Source organism: Neoarius graeffei, chromosome 16, assembly GCF_027579695.1.
Source record: "Neoarius graeffei isolate fNeoGra1 chromosome 16, fNeoGra1.pri, whole genome shotgun sequence".
NCBI classification, from domain to species: domain Eukaryota; kingdom Metazoa; phylum Chordata; class Actinopteri; order Siluriformes; family Ariidae; genus Neoarius; species Neoarius graeffei.
In genome coordinates this window covers 58,081,041-58,098,351 of record NC_083584.1, presented here as the reverse complement: position 1 = coordinate 58,098,351, position 17,311 = coordinate 58,081,041, and the positions used below count along the sequence as shown (strand labels likewise).

The following is a 17,311-nucleotide window of genomic DNA, read 5'->3' as shown; positions in this document are numbered from 1 at the left end:
AGATCTTTCTGGACTCCCTTTAGTTTGGGTCTTGAGTCAGTCCACCAAGTTTGGTGAAGAAATATAAATGTGTTGTTGTGATATGGGCTCACATCCTGTTTAGCAGCTTCGCCATCAAATTTCATTGGACAACGGCAGCCATATCATTTGCTCTTGTGAAATCCTTTGAATAACTTTTGGTTAGAACCATCTGTAGATCATATATACACATCCTCAGTTTGGTGGTGATCATCCTAGATCATTGGTCCTGTTTGAAAAAGGAGGTTTTTCAGAAAATGGTGGAAAATCCAATATGGCAGAATTTTAATGGCAGTAGACGGCCCAAGGATTCAGGAGAAAAAAAAAACCCACAACCCTTGGACAAATGGTTTAAAAGATATGAGCAAAAATGTACCTTGAAATTTGGCCTGCTGGTGGCGCTAGAGATGGATGGATACAAATTTGACCTCAAATTTGACCCCAAATGTGACAGCTGGATACTTTGGACTGTCCTGGATCACTGTGTCAGATTTAATCAAAATCCATATAGTGGGCCCTACCATAGATTCCCATGGCAGAAAGTATCAATAATAATAATAATAATAGTGTGTGGCACGGTGGTGTAGTGGTTAGCGCTGTCGCCTCACAGCAAGAAGGTCCGGGTTCGAGCCCCGTGGCCGGCGAGGGCCTTTCTGTGAGGAGTTTGCATGTTCTCCCCGTGTCCGTGTGGGTTTCCTCCGGGTGCTCCGGTTTCCCCCACAGTCCAAAGACATGCAGGTTAGGTTAACTGGTGACTCTAAATTGACCGTAGGTGTGAATGTGAGTGTGAATGGTTGTCTGTGTCTATGCGTCAGCCTTGTGATGACCTGGCGACTTGTCCAGGGTGTACCCCGCCTTTCGCCCGTAGTCAGCTGGGATAGGCTCCAGCTTGCCTGCGACCCTGTAGAACAGGATAAAGCGGCTACAGATAATGAGATGAGATGAGAGATAATAATAGTGAAAAATTATAATGGTTACAATAGGTGCCTTGGACCTTCAGTGCTTGAGCCCTAAATATCTAAATGAGTGGTGAGTCTCACAGTATTAAGACAAGTCATTTTTCTTTAAGTGGTGGTTTAAAGTGGCGATTGTCCAGCGTTTACATTCTATTACAACATTTTCCCCCTTATTTGGTCACCTATCAGTTCCTGCCCACCAGCCAGCTCTCTCCAGTCATACTTCAGGCTAACGTGCTTCCTTCGCACCCAAAAGCACACTTTCAAACTGCTGCTCAGGCAGCATCACAGGACAGCGCTGTCTGCCCTCTTCCACATACATCAGCTCACAGACGCTTGTGGTTGAATAGTGTTGCTGTGATTGACAGGAGAGAGAAAGTGTGCCACCCTTCCCACCTCAGAGAGCATGACCGCTCTGTTTTCCCCTGTGATTTGAACTCGTGATCTGAGTTTTGTGTTTCTGTCCAGACCATGCATTATGTTGATGAGTTGTTTCAAATAAATAGTATTACTGTATATTTGTGTGAAAACATAGCGTTTTTTATTTATTCACCAAGACACCAGTTTCATACAGTATGTTCTCTTTGTGTGCATGCGGGTTTCCTCTGAGATCTTCGGTTTCTTCCTACCTTCCAAAAACATGCTGGTAGGTGGAATGGCGGTACTAAGTTGCCCCCTTGGCCTCAAATAAGCGTGTTCATGTTAAATCCCATTGTGAAGTGTGCAGCATAAAAACACACACTGAACAGGAAGTAATAGAAGTGTGTGTGTGGTGTTTTTTATTTTTTATTTTTTTGTAATAGACATGCTGCATTTTCAGTTTTCTGTGAAATATTTTCCTGACAATCTCACACTACGGGGCGGCACGGTGGTGTAGTGGTTAGCGCTGTCGCCTCACAGCAAGAAGGTCCTGGGTTCAAGCCCCGGGGCCGGCGAGGGCCTTTCTGTGTGGAGTTTGCATGTTCTCCCCGTGTCCGCGTGGGTTTCCTCCGGGTGCTCCGGTTTCCCCCACAGTCCAAAGACATGCAGGTTAGGTTAACTGGTGACTCTAAATTGACCGTAGGTGTGAATGTGAGTGTGAATGGTTGTCTGTGTCTATGTGTCAGCCCTGTGATGACCTGGCGACTTGTCCAGGGTGTACCCCGCCTTTCGCCCGTAGTCAGCTGGGATAGGCTCCAGCTTGCCTGCGACCCTGTAGAAGGATAAAGCGGCTAGAGATAATGAGAATGAGATGAGAATCTCACACTACTACTGAAATGTTCTTATAATCCATTTTCCAAGAATTCGACTCCATTTATGCAGACATTGGGATCACTTTCTGGTCATTTCTGAATAATTATATCCCTGTCTTACCGCTTTCTGATGAATATCCCATACCTCAAGTGTGTGTGTGTGTGTGTGTGTGTCTTTTTTTTTTTAATTGTTCTCTGTTTTGAATTGAAAGAGCTCCCTGTCCTTCAGATGATTTTATGATCAGTCTCCTCTAGAGGGAGCCCTCTAATTCTGTTCAGAAGAAAAATTGTGTTAATTGTGACTAATTGCTGGTGAGGTGTTGGGTGTCAGTCAGTTTATTAGAGCTTGTATATCATTGTTCATTTTCAGCTGAATTTTCACCTGTCTGCTTCGATAAGCAGAGATGTATTGGGTTAGAGGAGACCGGGACTTTGTGTGTGTTTGTAGAGGACCCGACTCCTGCCTGGTAAGAGCTCGGTTCAGATGCTCTTGGATATTTACCCGTGATCATCAACTTTTGATATTTTCCAAACCCCATCCCCCATTTTTCCTGATGTTTCCCCCCACCTTCCTTTTTGATGATGGTGAGCAGACTTGAACCTCCCTTTGTTGAACCCTCACCTAAAGTCGGCTGGGATCGTCACCAGCTTCCTCCATAACCCTGATGGATAAGCGGAATAGATAATGGATGGAGGTCTAACCTTTAAACTTTAATTGTGCGCAGTGTTCTTCCTCCAGGTTTCCTTCAGGTTCTCTGGTTTCTTCCAACACCTCCTAAAAACATGCCAGTTGGTAAACTGGGTACTATCCTCAGTGTGAAGGAGTGCACATGGTGCCATGTGATGAGCTGGCATCACATCCAGGCTATATTCTCACCTGACTGAAGATGAATGCATGAAGTTAATGTATTGAATGAAAATGAATCCCTCATATTCAGTGTGAGGTTAAGCAAATTAGTCACTTTTTCATCAGCTTATTTGAAACCCATCTTGATCAATGCTGCCAATAGTTCTGGATGTGACTCTGTACAGTGGTGCTTGAAAGTTTGTGAACCCTTTAAAATTTTCTATATTTCTGCATAAATATGACCTAAAACATAATCGGAGTTTCACACAAGTCCTAAAAGTAGATAAAGAGAACCCAGATAAACAAATGAGACAAAAATATTAAACTTGGTCATTTATTTATTGAGGAAAATGATCCAATATTACATATCTGTGAGTGGCAAAAGTATGTGAACCTTTGCTTTCAGTATCTGGTGTGACCTGCTTGTGCAGCAATAACTGCAGCTAAACGTTTGCGGTAACTGTTGATCAGTCCTGCACACCGGCTTGGAGGAATTTTAGCCCATTCCTCCGTACAGAACAGCTTCAACTCTGGGATGTTGGTGGGTTTCCTCACATGAACTGCTCGCTTCAGGTCCTTCCACAACATTTCGATTGGATTAAGGTCAGGACTTTGACTTGGCCATTCCAAAACATTAACTTTATTCTTCTTTAACCATTCTTTGGTAGAACGACTTGTGTGCTTAGGGTCGTTGTCTTGCTGCATGACCCACCTTCTCTTGAGATTCAGTTCATGGACAGCTGTCCTGACATTTTCCTTTAGAATTCACTGGTATAATTCAGAATTCATTGTTCCATCAATGATGGCAAGCCGTCCTGGCCCAGATGCAGCAAAACAGGCCCAAACCATGATACTACCACCACCATGTTTCACAGATGGGAATGCAGTGTTTTCCTGCATTTTTTTTCCCAAACATAACGCTTCTCATTTAAACCAAAAAGTTCTATTTTGGTCTCATCTGTCCACAAAACGTTTTTCCAATAGCCTTCTGGCTTGTCCATGTGATCTTTAGCAAACTGCAGATGAGCAGCAATGTTCTTTTTGGAGAGCAGTGGCTTTCTCCTTGCAACCCTGCCATGCACACCATTGTTGTTCAGTGTTCTCCTGATGGTGGACTCATGAACATTAACATTAGCCAACGTGAGAGAGGCCTTCAGTTGCTTAGAAGTTACCCTGGGGTCCTTTGTGACCTTGCCGACTATTACACGTCTTGCTCTTGGAGTGATCTTTGTTGGTCGACCACTCCTGAGGAGGGTAACAATGGTCTTGAATTTCCTCCATTTGTACACAATCTGTCTGACTGTGGATTGGTGGAGTCCAAACTCTTTAGAGATGGTTTTGTAACCTTTTCCAGCCTGATGAGCATCAACAACGCTTTTTCTGAGGTCCTCAGAAATCTCCTTTGTTCGTGCCATGATACACTTCCACAAACATGTGTTGTGAAGATCAGACTTTGATCGACCCCTGTTCTTTAAATAAAACAGGGTGCCCACTCACACCTGATTGTCATCCTATTGATTGAAAACACCTGACTCTAATTTCACCTTCAAATTAACTGCTAATCCTAGAGGTTCACATACTTTTGCCACTCACAGATATGTAATATTGGATCATTTTCCTCAATAAATAAATGACCAAGTATAATATTTTTTTCTTATTTGTTTAACTGAATTCTCTTTATCTACTTTTAGGACTTGTGTGAAAATCTGATGATGGTTTAGGTCATAGAAAATTCTAAAGGGTTTACAAACTTTCAAGCACCACTGTATATTTAATGATATCATTTTTTCAACCTGATAATTGTACAGCAATCAGTGCCATTCTCTTTCAGACGTGAACATGTAAGTGGACACCATGATGTACTGAATATAAACATCATATTGGTTTGAAGGTTACATATCGTTTCACCTCTAATGATATAATGAACTCGAATACAGTGAAAGCACAAGATGATTTGCTGAAGATGTTCTTTAATGCGTTTAAAGGCGTGCTTTTCTCACTGATTTAGCCCCGGCTCACTTTCCCAGCAGCCGTAACACGTTCAGAGGAAATCATTTCTGCTTCTTTACCTTCACATTCTATACAAAAAAGGGAGAGGAAACAGAATTCATGAGCGAATGTTAAATTTGTAGTCTGATGAATTTCCTGCTTCTGTTTCGAGCCAGGCTGCCCTATTTACCCTGCCTTTTCCATTAGACTATTCTCCATTATCCTCTGGAAAAGAGCTTTCAAGGGCGCATGGCGATGGCATAATGTAATGAGAAGCAACCAAACTGAGAGCGGCCATTTTCTACAGCTGTCAAAGTATTATTGAGAGCCGACTTGTGCCGATTGCGCTCTGAGTGCTGGAATGGAGGAGGGCAGGAGCGATGGGGTTTCGATTCAGATTGGGATGGGGAAGAAGAGGGAGGGGCATCAGGAGGAACCCGGAGGACTCCATTTTTGTTTTGCATGTGGATTTTTGTGTTGTGGTTTTTAACTTGGTGCTTTTTTTCCCCCACATTATGCTCAACAGCATAAAAAGGGGCGTGTGTGTGTGTGTGTGTGTGTGTGTGTGTGTGTGTGTGTGTGTGTGTGAGATAAGGTTGAAGGATGGATAATTTCCTGTAGGAACACTATCCATAATCAAACACTTCATATAAACATTGATCAATCCTGACTACTGCTGTGAATGCTCTTTATTTTACACACATTTTATTTTCACACATTTTATGTCGATGTCTGTCTTTTGGTGAAACTGCCACTGAGATTTTTTTTTTTTTTAAAGCAAGACACGACAGTTAGAAATGACAATTCTGGATAAACTGCATCTATATTGTGCCTTCTCTGAGAACAAAGTAATAAAAAATGGGACGCATCATCACAAAATGAGTCCAGTTAGTAGAAAAAAAAATGTTTTATTGGTTATTCTAAATATACAGTTAATTATCTTTAAAATAATGGACCGTTTGATCATTAAATTTGGCGCCGCCAATCTAGAGAGATTAATGAAACTGTTCAGGTCTCATCATATTAGCAGAAAATCAAGTTTGGAGGAAATCAGCTGGAAACTTTGTGACGTGTAAATTGAAATTAATGCATCACGTTTATTTGGCCGACAAATTCAACCAGTATTTATAGATTGTTTGTTTTACAGAATAATATTGTATCTTGGTGATGGATACATTATAAACTCTGAAATGTATTTACACCAAAATTAGAGAACAGAACAATATTTCTCACTGAGATTAGCATTGTTCACGACAAATTTAAACTCCATGCATTAAGCACAATTATTATCCATACAGGACTCTTTGTTGATGGAATAAAAACGTGTTCTGTTCCCTTCTAGCGGGTTTCATTAATTTGATTTGATAGCATGCAATATTGTTAGCATATCGCTTATCTGACATGTATTACATCACTCTACCCAATGGAGAATGAGAGTTGAATGTGGTTTGCGATATTGCATGGTTGTCAAGACAACATGACATCACATATCGGAGCTGATGCGAATATCCAATGAGGGAGTTTTCTGCTGCGCATACACACAAGCATTTCTGTGTTTGCCAAGAAAGAGAAAGACACGTTGAACACCTGAAAAGCGACCAAAACTTCATTAGATATTCTTCACACATCTTTACAAGAGAAAAACATACCAATGGACAGTGAAAAACTGGAAAAGAGAGTGTGTATGTATAATAATAATAATAATAATAATAATAATAATAATAATAATAATATTGCATGGCTTTTTTTGTGGTATATCAGATATATTCCATTCAGCTACTCATCTTCGACTTGTTCAGTATCACGCGAGCTGAATGGAATATATCTGATATACCACGAAAAAAGCCAGCCGATATTACGTCATGTTATGTCAGGTCATATCTCTGAAAGCTTCCTTCCTGATGTACTGTATATCAGTTTATCAATTAATTATTGCTGAAACATAAAACATTGTCAGTCATCTTCCTCTATATACCTTAGAAATTGCACTTTGAGTGGAAACGCATCATATTTGTCAAATCATTTTACTCAAAGTGTATTTTTTTCTATGTTCAGAGCCAAAGATATCAATTTCTATCGAACATGTGCTCATGAAAACATTCCTGATATGTTTATTCCATCCTTATTCAGAAGGATATTATAAAATGTTCACTATCGTTGGATGTCCTGTATGTTAGATTTTTTTTTTATACTGAAAAATGGAATGCAGCATTTTTAAATAACACATTTTCCTTGCTGAAAGAAAGAGACAAAGAAATGACATTCCAGTCAATCGTTCTGTAAAAATGTCTCTTAAGTGTGAAATAGTGAAATAAATCTTTAAATGAATTCTGTTATCCAAAGACTAGAATTCTGGTTCTATTCAGGAGGAAAATTTACAGATATTTTATTTAATTAGACAAAGCCTCATTTGCATGCATAAATGCCAATGTTTGATGTTGTAAAGGGCAAAGATTGCTTGTGATATTTATTTATTTATTTATTTATTTATAAAATTACCATATTCATCTGTAGTATTTTGCCTTAAACATATAACGTTATCATTGTTACAGTTATGTATTATCTTTTTGTCTGACATGTTTGTGGCAATTCTGTGAAGCAGTACTTCATCCAGCTCGTGTGTGTGTGTGTGTGTTTGTGTGTGTGTGTGTGTGGACACTCAGTCTTGTGGCACTGGGCTCATTTCACGAGTCTCTTCACAGACTGTTTTCTGCCTCACTTCTATATCACATTGGATAAAAGTGTCTGCCAAATGAATAAATATAAACGCAATAAATGCAATGCAACTAAATCTAATAATGTCCTCAATGCCGGATTTGGATATTTGATATTGTGTTGTGCTACGATGCAGGGCTCGGTCATTCTCTCATACGCTGTATACAATACAGTGTACAGCTGCGCAAATAATCAATCTTTTATGTAAAATATTTTTGGAGTCAAGTATAGATTAACACGTGCCCTGGAATGCTGTTGTAGCTAATCAATGAACAAGTTCAAGTTCGAGTGACAGAATTACAGCTACCACCTCAAAGTTGCTTATTTTCCCAGTATAACACATCCTGAAGTGTTTTTTTAAATTCCTTTTGTACTACAGCGACATGCCAAAGAGTACAGTGTTTAAAGTGAATTTAATTTCTCTAAACCGCACTTTTTTCCTTGTACAAAGCAACAAGGGTGGCAAGGTGGTGTAGTGGTTGGCGCTGTCACCTCACAGCAAGAAGGTCTGGGTTCGAGCCCCGTGGCCGGCGAGGGCCTTTCTGTGCGGAGTTTGCATGTTCTCCCCGTGCCCGCGTGGGTTTCCTCCGGGTGCTCCGGTTTCCTCCACAGTCCAAAGACATGCAGGTTAGGTTAACTGGTGACTCTAAATTGGCCGTAGGTGTGAATGTGAGTGTGAATGGTTGTCTGTGTCTATGTGTCAGCCCTGTGATGACCTGGCGACTTGTCCAGGGTGTACCCCGCCTTTCGCCCGTAGTCAGCTGGGATAGGCTCCAGCTTGCCTGCGACCCTGTAGAACAGGATAAAGCGGCTACAGATAATGAGATGAGATGACACGAGACAACGCAACAATCATTCTGTTGATTGACAATGTGTTTTCGAATCATAGCTGATCCAAAAGGCCATAAATTGATGGAAAATCAATAAGATCAGCCGAGATTGAACCGGAAGATCCCGAAAGGGTGCGTGATGTCACACGTCTAACAATCCAGGTGTCAGTTTCGTTCCCGTGCGCAGTAGCGGTTACACCAGTCTCAATATGGAACCACATTTTGGAGAGAATTCTGACAGTGATTGGAATTCTTATATGTCAGATGAAGGGGCAGAAGATTATCAAGGATATTACGGAGTACATGGTTTTCTTTTCGAGACCCCAAGATGAGAAACAGATGCCAGTTCACTCAGTTCACGACAATCCCGCTCACTACCGATAGCGCACCACCAGTCAGAGAGAACTGGAAACACAGATTGGTTTGTGGATTTTTATTCTAAGCTGGCTGCTGCAAAATATAGGGAAAATATTTACATGTACCTCAATAAATGCAGAAATATAATCTTTAAAGCGTACATTTATTCAGTGTAATTACTGAAAGAAAATATGAAATGGGCGATAATAGGGGAATCGACGAACTGTCCAAACATCAGATCAAATGTCATTTATTAAATAAACGGGTTTCTTTTTTGCTCCAGTAATTCCCATGTGGTCGTTCTGGTGGTGATGAACACTTGATGAATCGGATTTGTTATTAGTAGGTGACACGAAATTTCCCCGCTTCATTTGCACAAACCTAACCCACTGCCGCTTTAGATTAGTGTCATTTCTCAGAAATTCGTGAACTGAATGTCCTGATGTATCAGGATTTGAACAGCCAAACACAACTCAGCTTCTTTCACATCGTTATTTTTGTAAGATTCCAAGAACAATATCCAATTTCAGCACGTAAACAGGTACAGAGTCAGATGAACCGAAATGACCCAGATAACCGGGGTTCCATGCATGGCGTCATGCGAGATTATCCCTGAGGCAAGGCTGCCTTTTTCTGGGATCCGGACGCTGCGATTTATCGATAGTTTTGTGCTTGATAATAAAATAACAAATAATTAATATGATTTCCCCCTCTTCTTTATTAATTCATTTTGATCATTACTAATGATATATATTCATTTTAAAGCCTTACAATAAGGCATTACATTCACTTTAATTCATTAATGAATGATACTGAGTGCTTCTCAATTCCATTCAAAGATTTATAGTCATGTGTAATGTTGTGGAAACACTGTGAGACAAGTGAGTTTAGAAGATAAAAATAATCCCAGATGTTCGAGCGAAACAAGAAAGAGAAAGTCGTCAGTCTGGAAAACAGACGTCTCCTGACAGTCCCCAGGAACAGCGATTACATTGAGTTGACTTTGTTCAATAAAAACACATTTTTAAAATCTATGTATTATTCTGTGTAGATTATTGTGAGTCCCTGTGAACGAGCTTTTACTATAGAAACAATAACATTTAGAACAAGTGCATTTAATATACACTTTGCGTCCCAGGCACAATCGTCTGATTTTTCTCTTCACCAATCAGATTCAAGCATTCAACAAACAGTGATTATACACTACCGTTCAAAAGTTTGGGGTCACTTTGAAATGTCCTTATTTTTGAAAGAAAAGCACTGTTCTTTTCAATGAAGATCACTTTAAACTAATCAGAAATCCACTCTATACATTGCTAATGTGGTAAATGACTATTCTAGCTGCAAATGTCTGGTTTTTGGTGCAATATCTCCATAGGTGTATAGAGGCCCATTTCCAGCAACTATCACTCCAGTGCAGTGGCGGCTGGTAGTCTTTCAAACAGGGGAGGCTGGTCGGTTACGATATTTCCAGATTTTAAAAGAAAAAACATCAATTTTGCCCATACTCTTGCCTCTGATCTGGCTGATTGTTGGCAGCGTCACAAACTGTGAAATAACAGGTTCTTTTGGCCCATTAGCCTACTGTCCAATATACATGATGGTGGTGTTGGGGGGGGGGGGGGTATATTTTAACATTTTATATTTTAAAATTGTGGCATGTTGTTTAAAAATTGATCATTATTAAAAGCAGCTCTTTGTCAGGAACCTCAGCAGTAGAGCTGGGTGCCACACATTTCATTCAATGACACTTTCCCTATATTTTACTTATTTTGACTGAGAAATGTTTTATTGACAATTTTGATAACCCTTCACTTTTAATCCAGGTCTGTAGTGTGAAATGTTCTCGGCTGTGTTTTTGTTTAAAAATGTTTTCAAAATTGTAGTGGTGTTTAATTCATATCCAGAGAAATATATATTCCAATATAATATACTCAGCATAAACATTTTAAATAGATTCTATATTTTTGGTTCATCCATGACATATTACTAAAGTAGCTTATTTACTGTTGTTGATGTGGGTCACTTGCTGTTAGCCAATTCACTTTCTCGTACCAGGAGAGCTGAAAGGAACGAGTATTATTCCCTACCTTTTTCACCAAGTCAATTTGAGGCGTTGGTCTACCCTGCTCTTTAATTTTAATTTTTTCCTCGAAAGGAAGACTGGCAAATGGCTTCGCCAAAATTAAATCAGCAATGCTTGGCATCCGTGCGCAGCTTTCTTGCTAGCTGACTAGCCCCCTCAAATTCAAGTTCAGTCACTCAAATAAACGACATTTCTGGAACTAAGATAGCAAACTTGGCAACACTATATTTACACTTTATTTACAATGAAAATATATACAAACTAAAAAAGCTGGTAGAAACCGTATGTAATGAATGAAATCGAAATGTAAGCTGATCTCTTACAATACACCACAGCACTTGCGAATCCGCATGGGATTGAACTGAAATTCACCATTGCCTGTCTATAGTTGAAACGAGCTGTCAATCAAAGAAAATATCCGGCCGCTTTCACCAGTCACCAGTCTCCTCGCGGAAACTGCCATGTCCCTCCCACTGTGAGGCTGGGAGTTCGTAGGCGGGCATTTTCGCAGTATTTGTCCAATAACCGTCTTGCATTTTGATATTGACAAGCGCATAGCTCCCAAATGCCATTGAAGTCCACTGAGGCTGGGAGTCCGTGGGGCGGGCGTTTTCGCAGTATTTGTCCAATAATCGTCTTGCATTTTGAGATTGAAAAGTGCAGAGCTCCCAAATGCCATTGAAGTCCACTGAGGCTGCGCTGCATCGCGCTGTCACGCGGGGGAAAACTCACGCACACATTAAAGTTATAACGGAATGATTTTGCACTGTAGTGGGTTGAGCACATATATTTCTATGATTCTGGATCTGAAATAGCAATGTTATAAGGTCGGCTATAACATAAGCCTAGCGCAATTCATCCTACACGATGTTCGTCATTTTTAGAGGAGGCTGAGCCTCCCTTGTTGTCTTAAAGCAATCGCCCGTGCTCCAGTGTTCTAATGGTACAATGTGTTTGCTCATTGCCTCAGAAGGCTAATGGATGATTAGAAAACCCTTGTACAATCATGTTAGCACAGCTGAAAACAGTTGAGCTCTTTAGAGAAGCTATAAAACTGACCTTCCTTTGAGCAGATTGAGTTTCTGGAGCATCACATTTGTGGGGTCGATTAAATGCTCAAAATGGCCAGAAAAATGTCTTGACTATATTTTCTATTCATTTTACAACTTATGGTGGGAAATAAAAGTGTGACTTTTCATGGAAAACACAAAATTGTCTGGGTGACCCCAAACTTTTGAACGGTAGTGTATATATGCGATTTGTAGTACTAATTTATGTCGGGATTGATTGCGTGTATTTCATTAATGTAACTAAAGATAAAAGAATACAGACCTGTGAAAGGAAATTTGCTCATGTGCCAAGTCTCAACAAAAATAAATTGTAATTAAAAATCCCGATTTCATCGTCGAACAAAATGGTCACGATGATTATTTTAGCCAATGTCATCCAGTCATGGTGTATTAGCATGCTTTAAAACTGTGTAAGTGGGGGAAAAGCAGTTGAGCCATCATTTTAAATACTCTCTCAAGCAGTTAACTCTATATTGCTTTTAGCAAACTGGACCCCAGACAGTAGTTTAAGCTTGTTATGGTTTTTTTCCCCTTATATTGCTATGGCAGTGAAATAAAAACTAAATCACAAGGTTCAATACCACTGGTCAACTGTTAAAAACCAGCACACACATGCGTTTACACACTCCAACACCTTTTAAAGGCTCTCCGAAAAAAAAAAATCTGCCTCTGCAGAACACACCAGCGTGCACCCTTCTCATTCACTCCTTGACATGAACACAAGTCAAACTCTGGCTAATTTACTCCAGGCTCTGGTTCTGTCACCTGCTGTCTCACTCTTTCCTCCACGACGACAAATCCCTTGAAAAATCCGCCGCACTGTAGATGATTGCAGTCTGGCATTTTCTTACAGAAATCACGTTCATGTGCAGACGAATGCATTTCAGTGTAACATAATTAGAGAAATTTATAACAGTAGCCGAATGTTTGGCTTCTCGAATCACAGCACAGATTTTAAAGACAATGATGGTTATTATTTTTGTTCTCGTTCTCTTATCATGTTTCTGTCTGATTTTCTTTCCAGGCAGTCGAGTGGAACAGTCATAAAGAACAGGTATGCTTATTACACTGCATGCACAAATCTAAGCTCGTGACACTGCTATGCGTCAGAGCAGCCTGGGTTGCACAATAACATTCATTTTCACATGCTAGGTTCGAAGCGCCAGGATAAAACAGGGGTACTTAACATCATGTGATAACACATGGAAAGTCTTGGTGCGTGAAGACAAATGTATCACGCACCATATTGCGTTTATTCCTGATAAAAAGTCAACAAGTTGTGGGTTAATTGTGCTCTTGACGCATTTAACAATCAGCTGGCTGCATGTAGGAAGCATTTTGAGTTTTATTTTGCTTTCCAGTCTTCTTCACATATTTATGAGTTCCACATTCTGAAAACCTACAGAATGATGAGAATACAGAAATTTGAAATGCTGTGCATTTAGATCCCGAGTGAGCAAAGAAAAACCCCCTGAGACATCATGAGAAAAGAACCGGTCTATAAGATGAACTCATCGTCTTCTGGTGATGTGATGATAAATCGTGACTCTGTTCCAAGTGTACATGAAGTCGGAGTAGTAATTGTGTTGAAAAGAAGTTACAGGATGGTTATTTTATGATTACAGCAGACAGTATTCCTGAAGCAAGGTCGAGACTCAGGAATAAACTGTTTACGGGAAAGTTTCCACAAATCTTTTGAGTATCCGTGTGGGACCATCTACACCAGCAGAAGTAGAATAACAGGATGAATCAGGCATGCATGATATTTCAGGAAATGAAATGTAAATGTCAATAAGGAATAGTTTTTTTTAATTGTTAAAGCTGTTGCACATCAAACAGCTATGGGGAAAAAAAAAAACCTCCCGAACATTCTGGACATGAAATCTGCTCATTTTGGGCACTTGGGCTTCTGATTCGTCCCCTGAGACCAGCAGAGATTTCCGAACTGTTGTGATGTTTTTTTGATTCATCAATGCCTGTCAATCCTGGAATCATTCAGTGTTGTTCTGCGCAGTGGCTGCTGTCATTCAGTCTCATTTCGCATCCTGTTGAATTGGGCTTCAAGGGCCGAAATTCTTCATTAGAGCACAGATGCGCCACAGTGATGTCACAGGATATTTTGCTTTTGCTTTGGGTGTTGAATGCATCATTCTTGTTATTTCATAAACTGTGGCGGTGTCATTTTATCTCACGGCTACTTTGAGTCGTTGATAAAGTGTGGTGTGAAAATGATTTGATGCTCAAGGGAGATAAGTGGCATCAGTCGAATGGTGAGATGGGAACTTTATAATGAGTTTCAGGGTTTTCTGAGATTAAAAGCACAGCAGCTTTTAGGCGGAGGAGATGCCTGATGTTTCCTGTTATTTTGGATGTTCTGTGAGCTCACCAAAGCAGCTTTCAGATTAAAAAAAAAAAAACCCTAACAAACAAACCACAGAGCTAAAAATATACTCTGGAAAGGTTGAAGTTTTTCATTCAAAATAAAGTAGAAATGCTTAGATTTACTTTAAATATGAAAGAACAAGAAAGATTCACGAAAGAAAAAGAAGTCTAGCTCAAATCGCACACGGTTTTAGTTGCCAATCGTGAACTGTGATAGTTCCCCTTTCATTGAGGAATGGAGGAAAACATGAGAGAAGGCTAAGTAACAACAGGTTTTATGCTAATTTATCAATAACTTTGACTAAAAAACTAGCTGAATGCTAATAGCGAGCTGTCCCAATACAAACTGTAACAGATTAGGTGGTACATCTCATTCTTCATTTGCATTCGTAAGAAATTTAGACGATCTCCTCAAAGCTGTCTGATGCTAAAAAGTCACCTGATTACTTTACAGATTTACAGATGATTATAGAGAATTATGGATATTATGTTCTCACCCGGCGGCACGGTGGTGTAGTGGTTAGCGCTGTCGCCTCACAGCAAGAAGGTCCGGGTTCAAGCCCCGTGGCCGGCGAGGGCCTTTCTGTGTGGAGTTTGCATGTTCTCCCCGTGTCCGCGTGGGTTTCCTCCGGGTGCTCCGGTTTCCCCCACAGTCCAAAGACATGCAGGTTAGGTTAACTGGTGGCTCTAAATTGACCGTAGGTGTGAATGTGAGTGTGAATGGTTGTCTGTGTCTATGTGTCAGCCCTGTGATGACCTGGCGACTTGTCCAGGGTGTACCCCGCCTTTCGCCCGTAGTCAGCTGGGATAGGCTCCAGCTTGCCTGCGACCCTGTAGAAGGATAAAGCGGCTAGAGATAATGAGATGAGATGAGATGAGATGTTCTCACCCGGGTGGCACGGTGGTGTAGTGGTTAGCACTGTCGCCTCACAGCAAGAAGGTCCGGGTTCGAGCCCCGTGGCTGGCGAGGGCCTTTCTGTGCGGAGTTTGCATGTTCTCCCCGTGTCCGCGTGGGTTTCCTCCGGGTGCTCCGGTTTCCCCCACAGTCCAAAGACATGCAGGTTAGGTTAACTGGTGACTCTAAATTGACCGTAGGTGTGAATGGTTGTCTGTGTCTATGTGTCGGCCCTGTGATGACCTGGCGACTTGTCCAGGGTGTACCCTGCCTTTCGCCCGTAGTCAGCTGGGATAGGCTCCAGCTTGCCTGCGACCCTGTAGAACAGGATAAAGCGGCTAGAGATAATGAGATGAGATGAGATGTTCTCACCCTAATACAAACCTAACCTTACCCCCCATAGCCAGTCCCCATGATGTCATATTAAGCAAATACTGAGCTGGGGAACATTTTTTCAGCTACCCATTGTATGCTATATCGAGTTGGGGAACATAAGGAACTTAGGAATGACCTCATAGAAAGTTTCTTCCTGCGCACAAATTCATTTGTATCCAGCTTGATAAACGTGGCTCATTAAACTTCCAATTTAATATACAATCAGCTCCACAGTCACACACACAATTATTGAAAGTGTAAAAATGGTTATTAAAACATAATCTTTGTGTTTAGTTAGCTTAATCTCGCACTCAGCATGAAAGAAATCTAAACTTTTCAGAAGTACTGTATACTTAAATGTGCTTTTGAGTGATTTTAAAAAAATCGATATTTAAAGGGGAACTGAAGTCATTTTTAAACTTGCTTTATTTCTTAATTAACGTGTTATTCAATTACATTTTCGGTTTTAGTAACTTTATATCGTACTGGCAACTAACTGCAATTAAATATTATACTTATCGGCCTATTCGGTTTTTAGCCTTGTTGAATTGAGTTCGTTTGGTCCACGGCAGGCATCGCTTATCCGCGCGATCTTCACGAGACTTGTGCGAGACTTCAAAACGTGAAGCGTCAGCCAGGTGTCAGTGCCGCCATTTTGAAAATTGTTTTCCAAACGAAGTATTGCACAAAAACAAGTTTAAATGACGATTACTGTCTACTTTTTTTCAAACTTTCCTGATTGCTATCAAAACAAACAAAACTTCCGGCTTGATTCCGTCAGCATTCGAAAGAGGGTGCGCGCGTCTTTTGACAACGTTGGCAGATGTCGGTCACTTTGATTTCCGCTGTACCTTTTACTTCTGTCCTACGATGTCTCGCACAGGTCTCAACGAATCTCGTTTACGGCCATTGCTTTGACATATGGACTGATATATTACAGAGCATATTTCAAACACTCATAACTTGCTATAGCAGCGACAAAATAGCGATCAAAAATGCATTCCAATATTTAATAAAATGAGATAAATAGAATTTTGATAATAAAAAAATTTGCCTTCAGTTCTCCTTTAATGGGTTGAAAATGGCTCAAAACGCCATCTACTGGTTAAAGTCATCCTGAACATTATAAGGCCGATGCTGACATCGAGTTGACTGTTTGGTACATGATATTCTACATCATGAAATTTTATATATTACAAAAAAAAAAAGAATGTTCACACCCTTAAATCAGAGGTGGACGCCCACCTCCTCCAGCCCCTGAGTGGGAGTCTGTGAAACCGTGCTCTTTTTCAAATATACAGTAGTGTGTAAAAGTCTTACGCACATGTAAAGAAATGCTGTGGACCAGAAATGGCTTAAAAATAATGAAAGGAAATGAAAAATGTTTCAACATTCCCACTATAAACAATAATCAGTGAGCCATAATAAATGAAACAAAGTCAGTATTTGGTGTGAGGCAACCCTTTGCTTTAAAAAAAAAATAGTCGTCTGAGGTACAGTGAGTGCAGTTTGATGCGGAAATGAGCTGTAGGTTTTACTGAGCATCTTCCAGAACCAGC

The 17,311-nt window shown here is 40.4% G+C and overlaps 1 protein-coding gene across 1 annotated transcript in view; it reads left to right on the top strand.

Annotated features, from left to right (window-relative positions):
• Positions 1 to 17,311, top strand: part of dpf1 (double PHD fingers 1) — a 99,918-nt gene that overhangs the window by 9,925 nt on the left and 72,682 nt on the right. The window contains exon 2 of the mRNA XM_060942170.1: positions 13,125 to 13,154. Within this exon, the coding sequence (XP_060798153.1) occupies positions 13,125 to 13,154 (30 nt within the window). The remainder of the gene's footprint in view (positions 1 to 13,124; positions 13,155 to 17,311) is intronic.